A 9,391-nucleotide genomic window follows, 5' to 3' on the forward strand; every position below is an offset into this window, starting at 1 on the left:
TAGCAGATTCAGGATGAGAGAGGACCCTTTATGTAAAATCTCTCACCAAATATAGATTCCAAATTTTATATTAATTTCCTTCTTCAACCTTTAGGGAGTTGTTTTCCCATTTTGACACTCCAGCTCACTTTCCTGACAGGCAAGGGAAGACACTGTTCCCAATTTCTGGGGGTAATTTTCAGGTTCACAGGGTAAAGGCTCTCCCAGAGATAAGGGTACTGGTGTTGAGAAGCTGCAGTTCTTCCGGAATGGGGTGTCCAATGTCCTGATGTTACTGACACCCTGGAAGAATGCCAGGATAAGGACGGATCCTGCCCTCCACCAAGCCAGAACAGAACAGTCTCTTCCCTGCATCTCCACCCCCCTCCCCCAGTCACCTTCACATACCGGTATCCTTGATGCCCTCTGCAACCAGAAAGTTTCAGGCTGCTCCTTGCAGTAGTTATGAGGCTGTGAGGAAGAGATAGTGAAATAACTACCGGCCTTCAGCCCTTTCTCACATCTTCTGGGTCTGCATTTTCTCTAAAGCTTTAAGGAGCCTATCTGTGCAAGTGGGGTGGGATGGCTTCTCACCCTTGCTGTGGCAGAAGGCCTTGCTTGGACACACTTCACTCTGTAGTCATGGTGTGTTACTGACTCCATCTCAGAGAACTGCCTCTTGGGTTCCTGTTCCGCCTGAAGTTCATTACTGTACAACCCTGGAGATGTCAAGGCCATCTCCATAGTTTTTCTCTTTCCCCGCCCATTCCCTTTCCCACTTTCTCACCAGATATGGTGGTACAAGTACATCTCCAGTATGGCTTCACGCTTCCCTGTGGGAGGGAAGAATAGAAGTCTGGTTAAGCATCAGGCCAAGAAAAAATGAAGTTGAGAAAAAAGAAGTGGTATCTTGGGGTTTTGCCTTTATAGCTATCAAACAATCCACAAAGCCATGAAACATTCTTTCCTTTTCTGTGTCTAATGGATCTATTCTGATCCCCTAGAGTGTCCCACCTCGAAGTGGCTGGCATGGTTTTCCAGGGGGCCGGTATGAGTCTTTCTGGGTGGTAATGGAGGACATGGGTGATTGTACATCCAAGGTCAGCAGTCCTTGGTGTCCATGCCGGAAGAAGTAACTCTCATAGCCATCCTGGAAGCATGGGACTTGATCCAGGTGATTAGTGGCTCTCTGTGGACCCCAAACCAAGTGACTCTTAATTTCCTTTTGATACCTACCTTTATCACAAACAATTAGTTTCTCTAGGAAATTAGAGTTCGAAAGGAATTAAGCCAAAATGTTAATACCTCTTCTTCCCAGTTATAGAGGAGACACCTGCTTCTTGGCAGTGTTTTACTAAGAAGCTTCGGCTTCCCTTCCACGTATGTGTGATCCTGTAGCCCTCGGGCTCCAGGTTCTGAAACTTGCAAAAATTCCCAGGGTGGTTTCTTAGGTTCCTGGTAGCCTTGGTGGTACCAGGTGGTACACTCAGGAGGCCTATCTGGGGCCCGGAGGATGGGCTTCGAAGGAGGGGTGCAGGGCTCAGGGGCAGGACTAGATTCTGGTTCAGGTCTAGAGGTAAGAGCTGGTCTAGAGGTAAGAGCTGGTCTAGAGATAAGACCTGGACCAGAATCAGAGTCAGGAACAAAGCTAGAGGCAGGGCCAGGAGCAGAGTCAGAGCTAGGGCCAGGAGCAGATTCAGAGCTAGAGCCAGGAGCAGGAGCAGACACAGGGGCAGGAGCAGGAGCAGGAGCAGACACAGGGGCAGGAGCAAGGGCAGGAGCGGACACAGGGGCCGGGGGAGGGGCACCCACAGAGGCAGGAGCAGGGTCACACACTGGGGCAGGAGCAGGGACACACACAGGGGCAGAGGGAGAGACACACACAGTGGCAGGGGGAGAGACACACACAGGGGCAGGAGTAGGGATACACACAGGGGCAGGGGCAGGGACACAGATGGGGCCATGAGCAGGGCCACAGATTGGAACAGTGGCACAAGGAATAGTGTCTGGGCCAGAGCAGGGTCCAGGACCAGAGCTGGACGTAGTTCCAAGGACAAGGCTGGAGCTATGATCAGTTGTAGTACAGGGATCCTGAGCGAGGCAGGCAACATAGGTAGGTGAGAAGCCAAGACCGCCGTGTCCCATCTGGTGAGGTGCAGCGCAGGTCGACTCAAGACTGTCAGAGGAGGGCAATCCGAACTCGGCCAAGGGGACCGAGGGCTTCGCACATAACACGGCTGCTCTGGCGGCGGTGGACGAGGCGGCTGCAGAGGCTGCAAAATGTGCAGCGGCTGCGCTTGACGCCAGGACAGACCCAGGACTGCCATCTGAAGAAACCGGGTCTGAAGTAGTCCCTATCCCATCGGAGCTGGGGTGTCGTTCTAAAGATCTGAAAGAAAACGAAGGCCTCAGTGCACTCAAGGCACAGCAGCAAAGGAAGTACGCTGACCCTCCCGGTCCCCTTAAGCCTGCGGTTCTCACTGCGACTGCGATCCCGGCGACTCCGACGTCCCCAACGTAGACTCCTTGGACTCCATGGTTAGACTTCAACGACCCGGTTGCCATAGAGACGGCAAGTAACTCCCGGAGGCTGCGCGGAACGAGAGCTGGGCGGAAGTGGAGGCGGAATTCTCCGCCGGGCGGAAGTGGAGCCCGGTGCGTGCTGGGGAGTTCCACTTTCTGTTCCGTCCCTGTCCTGCCGCGAGTGCAGTGTTTAGGTTCCGCTGGCCTGGGAACGAGCCCACCCCCAGCCAGTCCTTGTGGCCAAGGCGTCGTTTTTAATGGGATATAGATAGGACTGGCATCAAACACCTTCTTGGGTGTGTTCGTGGCGGAGCAACAGTAGTTTTTCTTTAGTTCATTCTCAAAGCTGGAACATCTTTAAAAACCGTTGGGGGCAGGGAGTGCGGCTTAGGGGCGGAGCGCTTGCCTAGCAGGCAGGTCCCTACACAGAAAAAGCCCCAAGTGGTGTTCAAATGGTAGAGCGCTAGCTTTGAGAAAGCTTAAGGACAGTACCCAGGCCCTGAGTTCAAGCCTCAGGATTGGCAAAAAAAAAAAAAAAAGTTGAGTGTCTTTAATAGATTAAGGATAAAAATACACGAAATAAAAGTGAGATAAACAGGGCAGCATAAGGGTGTGTGATGTACTTAGTGCTCTGGTAATTGAAGGCCCTTATATTGACACTCTCTTCCCAAGCCCCTTTGGAAACCGGCTTGGCCTCTAAATGAGGAAAATATTGAACAAGCAGTACACATAAGTTTGTCTGTTCCTATTCATTTAGTGAAGTGTTTTCCCCTCATGGCTAACAGTCTACCGCTTGAGCCATTGTTCTAGAAGTTTGATCCAGGGTGGGCTATTAGACATGAAGCAGATCTATAAGTACTCCTTTGGCCCCTAAGTTTCAATGACTTACTCTGATCATGATCAAAGTTGATCATAACTCTGAATTCATTTTTCCCCTTTGTGGTATAAATCGTCTATATAATTAAGACAAATGTGAAAAATTGTGATACACTGGATTTATTATCATCATCACAGGGTTCCCTTTTCCCTTCCCCATCCAAACATCAGGAGTCGTTGGTCAGTTGGCAGGTTTAGCCTGGAGGCCACTGGAGCTGTCGGCCCCCAAGTACATGAATGTGTAGGTGATATACAGACTGTGCACCCAGCTTCCCATCATTGATCACTGAAATAGAATTAGAGGTTAGGAAGTAAGGGTCATGGGGCAAGGTCAAGGAAGGAAGAGAAGTAGGAGAGGAAGGGAATAGGAATTCGTAGGTGAAGAACAGAGGGTCAAAAAGTCACTCACCAAGTCGGTATCCATCTTGCAGGCCCTCAATTTGTGCTATCTTTTTGGCCACAAGGAACAGATGCCCTAGAAGCTATCGGAAGAGGGGACATAGGTAATTCCATTCATAAGGAGCATAACTTCTAGCTTAGCTTAGTCTAGGGATATGTCCAGACACTCCCTGGTCGTGTTCACCTGCTGGTCTTCTTCTTCAGCCTGACTAATCCGAGGAATAGGCTTCTTAGGAATCACAAGGAAATGCACAGGAGCCTGAGGGGCCACATCACGGAATACGAGACACTGAAAGCAGTGACAGGCCAAAGACCATCTGGTTACTTCATCAAGCCAGACACCATCTGTACAATTCCTAAGGCTAATGGGCCCTATGGGGAATCCCACCTGCGGGTCCTCATATAGTATGTCAGCTGGGAGGCTTCGGTCCAGAATCCGGGAGAAGATGGTTGGTGCTGCTCCTCCAGGAGCTGCCTTCTGGGCCTTAGCCACTTCGTTTCCATTAGTCAAACTTGCAGCTTCTCGGATCTAAAGATGAGTCAGACACACCCAATGGGGAGAGTTGGCAGTGTCCTTACATGGGACTAGCAGATGCTGTGATCTATGTTATTAACTTCATCCATCTACAAACCTATTACTGTGTGTGCCGGAGTTCATGCCTGTACTTCCAGCTACTTGGGAGGCTCTGGGTTTGAGGACTAGATGGGCAAAAAAGCTCTAGATCCTACCTGAGAAATGGCCAAAAAATCAGAAAAGGGCTGTGAGGTGTGACTCAAATGGTAGAGTGTTTGCACAAGACACTGAGTTTAAAGCTTAGAACTACCACAAAGGGAGTGAGGGAAGGAGAAAGAAACTATTAGTTTTCACCCTAGGGAACAGTTCCTGAACTTTAGAGCCATCTCCAGTAAGGAGTAGGCCAGATGGTCCGGGGCCTGGTTAGGTAATAGGCAATAAATAGGCAATCACAGGATGCAGTAGTCCTGCTAATGTGCCTATAAAATCTTGTAGTGTTCAGGGGGAAAAAATCCACTATGGGAGGAGTCTCAAGACTGAAGTTTCAGTTCCTATGCCACTACTGAATAACCTAAGACAAAACCTTTCTGTTGGCTTCAAATATAAAAGAATGGGTTGCATCATCTCTTGGAGGGCTGGAAGTTCTTTTGGTTAAACTTACCTGTTTTCATCACTTGTTTTCTGATCTTCAAGGCTGGCTACCTGTTTTACTTAAGTTCTTAGCTCGTTTGCCCTCCTCTGAAGGCCTTGTTTGGCTTCCTACTGCAATTTTAATCTAGGACCTCGAATCAGTGTTATGTAAGAGTTCAGCTAAATGAACTCAGCAAACTCTAGGTGGAGATAGGGACGTCCCAGGTTCACAAATGTTCAGAGAAGGTTGAGATCAATGCATGAGACATTCGAGGAATGAGGACAGAATAAATTAAGAGTTCTCTGGATCTCCAAGTCACTTCTGGAAAGGGTAGATTAACACTAGTGTTCATTAGAAGATAGGGGTGAGGTGGGATGGGGGAGGAGGAGGGTAGGGGAGGCAGAGGACTGGCTGGAGAAGGGCACGCCTGCTTCCCACAGCGGGCACGGAGGAGACTGCCCAGAACAGGCACTGAGCTAGCACACCTTCAGGCAGACGAGGGCAGCAGTGCTTTCTAAGATCCAGGGCCAGGCTCGGCGCCCGGGCCATGGCGGAGGTCACCGCTGGTTGGCTTTTTTTTTTTTTTTTCCTCCCGCCACCACCAATCCGACCTCACCGCGCAGTCCCAGAGCCATGTCCTCGGAAGGAGGGGCGGCTCCGAGGGCCTGCAGGGCGGCGCGCGCCTTCGCCAGCCACGGGGAGGAGAGCGCAGCCCTGGGCCTCCGAGCGCATCACAGCCTCGGGACCCTTTCCTTGCTCCCGTGGCCTCGTCTCACCTGTGCCCCCCGGGACCCTGCAGCCGTGGTCACGGCTCTGCGCACCGCGCGCAAACCCGCGGCCAGCACCACAGCTGCAGCCATCTTCTTGGAGCTGCGGGCACAGTTCTCCTGGGCAGCACCCACAGCTCTGCCGCCCCGCCCCGCCCGAGGGAGCGTGGTGGCCATTGGTCTGGCCGCGGCAGGGGGCGGGGCCTGCCAGGCTGTCCCTGGGGGCCGCGGGATGTCATTCACTCACTGCTCCCTCTAGGAGGCGGGTGTTTTACTCTCATTGGCTGTCCCGGTCCACGCAGGACTAACGTCTTCTTCCATTGGCTCCGGGGTCGGGGCAGCCGAGGTTCTTTTTCTTCTAGGTACTCCATACTTCTAGCCACGCCATTGGATGAAACCTGGAGATTGGCTTTTCCTCTGAGTGGGCTGGGATCCACCCAGTGGGTGGGGCTTCCAGGTTCTCGGCTGTGCCTCCTGAGCTCGCGTGTTGGTGGGCGGGAGGAAGGAAGAGGGTGGGGTTCTGTCACCTGCTGCCCGGAGGGCCAGATGTGGTTTTAGAGATTCACTGCGGTGAGCGGGTTTCTGAGGGCCATGGGCCCTTACTGGCTCCAGGAGCCACCTGGATGGGGTTAAATGAGAGCCGAATGGCGGTTTTCTGTTGTTGTGAGCATTTAGTAGGGTAAAAGTATTAGCATGATGGATATAATAAATATAATATGAAAATGGTATATGATGAACATATTGTGGAATGCTAAATGAATATGGTATAAAATAGTGATATAATAATACGAGAAGAGTAGAGTCATTAAATGAAATACAGTAATGAAATGAAACTAAGAAATATATTGCCAAAACAAACTTGTACCTAAAGGCTTATGGACATGGGAGATAAACTATGACCGTAACCATAGGAACGATCAGGAGCCTGGCTCACAAGATGAAATATCATAGGAGCCCAGACACCTTGGCATAATAGATAGAGCAAGCAACCAGCACCTCTCTGGGCACCACTGACCAAAGGGTGTAACCAATCCAGACCCAGCAAGGACCAAGACGTAACCAATCCAAATCAAGCACAAAGGAGTTTGGGCAGGAGAAGAGCAGGCCAAGGACCAAGATAAACCAAGGAACCAGAAGGAGGAGCAGCACTTCTGCTGGCCGTAACCGAGACTGCAGTTCGAGGACCTTTGGCCTGCAGAAGCTGCTCCTTGGCTGAGAAGACCGACAAGTCCTGCAGCCCGGGAGCTCACACTGGGGCAGGACTGGGGGCTGCGTCTAACACCTGACGGGCAGGCCCTGTTCCACTTCGGAACTAAGAGATGCCAGAGAGGTGAGTCCAGCGGGTGAGCTGGATAGGCAGATTAGGATTAGGCAAGTTAGGACTAGAATATAGGAACTAGACTACAATGTCAACTCTACTAAGCTATGTTAAATCAATAAACTATGTTGCATTATATTATCTGCCTATTGGTGAATTACTTCGCCTGCTGATAACATGTTTTGTTTTTATTTTTGGGGGGTGATGGTGGTGGGTTGTTATCTGGGGGATGAACTCAGGGGGCCTCTTTTGCTTGGTCGTCTTTTCTGGGGGATGGGGGGGTCATGGGGCTTGAACTCTGGACCTGGGTACTGTCCCTGAGCTCTTCAGCTCAAGGCTACGGCCCTACCCCTTGAGTCACAGTCCCACTTCCCCTCTTCTAGTGATTAATTGGAGTCTCTCAATCTTCAGTGCCCAGGCTGGCTTTGAACCTTGACCCTCAGATCTCAGCCTCCTGGGTAGCTAGGATTACTGGCATGAGCCACCACACCAGGCTTTGGCTGCCTAATTCTTGAGCCAAGTCTCTAGTCTTGTTCTTTCAGAGATGGAATGTCTTAGAATTGTTTTTTCCTCCCAGGCTGGCAAACCTCAATCCTTTATATCCCAGCTTCCTGGATAGGAGTACAGTCGTGAGATACCGGTACAAGCTTGGAGCTTTCAATTGGTAGTATCCACAACTATACCTCTCTCCCCTTCTCCCCAGGGACAATTTCAGCCGCTTGACCATTTCAAAGATTTTAAAGGGCAATTCCTCCTTAACTAATTTTCTCTTTAACATGTTCACTTCATAGAATATGTTTTCAGGATAGATTTTAAAAAATGTATGATGAAAGTCCCCTATGTTGCTACTCTTCAAATAAGCAAAGGAGTATATATCCCATGTTCTTTTCTAATCAAAAAAGGTCTGTGATAAGGTTACTGCTCAGCGTCTGGCACTTTCAGTGAGTGCTTTGCTGGAATTTATATCCTCGAAACAAAGTCTCATGAAAACACTTCGACACCAGGCTTTAGTCTGACCTTTAACACAATGTCACCACTGTATCTTGTCGGTATTTTCTTCTTCCTCCTCCTCCCCCTTCCCTCCTCCTCCTCCTCCTCCTCCTCCTCCTCCTTCCTCTCATGACCTAATATTTGGTGTTTGTTTCATTTCCTTTCATGATATATAGCACTATGTATAGAATATATATTTACCTACAATTCCATGGAATACACACACACACACACACACACACACACACACACACTTTGTAATGGCTGTGTACTATTTCTTTGAAAGAGTTTCATCATAGTAGCATCTGCTGTTGACTAGTTTAGTTGGATGATTTTCACAGTGCCTATAACTGGTATTGAGAAGCTCTTTGCTTCTAGAATTAGTATAATCTTGTTATATAGCTATATTACTGTTTAAAAATTCCTTTAAAGGACAGACAATAGATCCTGCAGTTTTGCCCAGAGATTCTGAAAATTCTCATTACTTACCTTCTCCTGAAAGAAGAGCCTCCCTAAATGTGAGCAGATATAGAGGGAGCCTTTTCTCCATGCCCCAGAGGTTGCAATTCTCTGTTTGAGACACCACTAATGCTTCTCTGGAAGACAAAAGACAAGTGGAACTGGAATCAAGAAATGGAAAGAAGCTGGGCACCGGTGGCTCACAACTGGGCACCTGTAATCCTAGCTACTTAGGAGGCTGTGATCTGAGGATCGTGGTTCAAGGCCAGCCACGGCACAAAAGTCTGTGAGATTCATCTCCAGTTAACCATTTGAAAACTGGAAGTGGTCCATGGATCAACGTGGTAGAACACTAGCCTTGAGCTGAAGAGCTCGAGACAGCACCCAGGCCTAATTCAAGCACCACGACTGACCCCCCCAAAAGATGTGGAAGGAAATCTGGAGGATTAATGAGTCAAAGTTAGCTGCTCTTTCTCTTTCTTTCTTTCTCTTTCTTTCTTTCCTTTCTTTGTCTCTTTTTCTCTTTTCTTTCTTTCGTTATCTTTCTTCATTTCTTCCCTTTTCTTTTTCCTTTCTTTTCTTTTCTTTTTGTCAGTTTTGGGGCTTGAACTCTGGGCCTAGATGCTGTCCCTGAGCTCTTTAGCTGAAGGCTAGGGCTCTACCACAGCACTACTTAGGCTTTTCTGGTAGTTAACTGGAGATAAGAGTCTCATAGACTTTCATGCCTATGCTGACTTCAAACCATGATCCTCAGATCTCAGCTTTCTGAAGAGCTAGAATTACAGGTGTAAGCCACTGGAGTCCTACTGAAATTACTTCCTGGGTTCTCATTGAGAGCAGGAAACATGGGTTATCCATTTTATACATCCCATAACTGAGGCCCAAAGAGAGAAAGTTCTTCCCTAGAGTCACATAGCCCTTTAGTGTTAAGACTC

At 49.2% G+C, this 9,391-nt stretch overlaps 2 protein-coding genes across 3 annotated transcripts; both read right to left on the reverse strand.

Moving 5' to 3' along the window:
- Positions 1-7: 7 nt before the first annotated feature.
- Spag8 (sperm associated antigen 8) lies at positions 8-2,599 on the reverse strand. Of its 2 annotated transcripts, XM_090330234.1 has the most exons (7): positions 2,461-2,596; positions 1,285-2,368; positions 994-1,168; positions 767-812; positions 574-688; positions 388-450; positions 8-282 (listed from the first exon to the last, which is right to left on the reverse strand). In XM_090330234.1, the coding sequence occupies exons 1-7, from the start codon at positions 2,514-2,516 to the stop codon at positions 91-93; spliced, it is 1,731 nt and encodes a 576-aa protein (XP_090186360.1). In that variant the 5' UTR covers positions 2,517-2,596; the 3' UTR covers positions 8-90. The 2 variants fall into 2 exon arrangements, with proteins under 2 accessions (XP_090186360.1, XP_090186361.1); XM_090330235.1 differs by lacking the exon at positions 574-688 and having other exon boundaries at positions 2,461-2,599.
- An 883-nt stretch (positions 2,600-3,482) lies between these two features.
- On the reverse strand, positions 3,483-5,834 carry Hint2 (histidine triad nucleotide binding protein 2). The gene is made up of 5 exons (XM_090329136.1): positions 5,699-5,834; positions 4,166-4,306; positions 3,962-4,066; positions 3,788-3,860; positions 3,483-3,664 (listed from the first exon to the last, which is right to left on the reverse strand). The coding sequence occupies exons 1-5, from the start codon at positions 5,780-5,782 to the stop codon at positions 3,573-3,575; spliced, it is 495 nt and encodes a 164-aa protein (XP_090185262.1). The 5' UTR covers positions 5,783-5,834; the 3' UTR covers positions 3,483-3,572.
- Between the last annotated feature and the right edge of the window lie 3,557 nt (positions 5,835-9,391).

This window comes from Megascapheus bottae, chromosome 3, assembly GCF_031878675.1.
Source record: "Megascapheus bottae isolate mThoBot1 chromosome 3, mThoBot2.hap1, whole genome shotgun sequence".
Lineage (NCBI taxonomy): Eukaryota > Metazoa > Chordata > Mammalia > Rodentia > Geomyidae > Megascapheus > Megascapheus bottae.

Excerpts from the sequence above, each read along its gene's own strand:
- Spag8 (XM_090330234.1), bottom strand. The coding sequence starts at position 2,516 with ATGGAGTCCAAGGAGTCTACGTTGGGGACGTCGGAGTCGCCGGGATCG. Across the intron at positions 813-993 it reads ACCATGCCAGCCACTTCGAG|GGAAGCGTGAAGCCATACTG; the intron begins GTGGGACACTCT and ends TCCCTCCCACAG. Across the intron at positions 451-573 it reads GGCCTTCTGCCACAGCAAGG|CCTCATAACTACTGCAAGGA; the intron begins GTGAGAAGCCAT and ends TCTTCCTCACAG.
- Hint2 (XM_090329136.1), bottom strand. The coding sequence starts at position 5,782 with ATGGCTGCAGCTGTGGTGCTGGCCGCGGGTTTGCGCGCGGTGCGCAGA. Across the intron at positions 4,067-4,165 it reads TACTATATGAGGACCCGCAG|TGTCTCGTATTCCGTGATGT; the intron begins GTGGGATTCCCC and ends CACTGCTTTCAG. Across the intron at positions 3,861-3,961 it reads CTGAAGAAGAAGACCAGCAG|CTTCTAGGGCATCTGTTCCT; the intron begins GTGAACACGACC and ends CTCTTCCGATAG.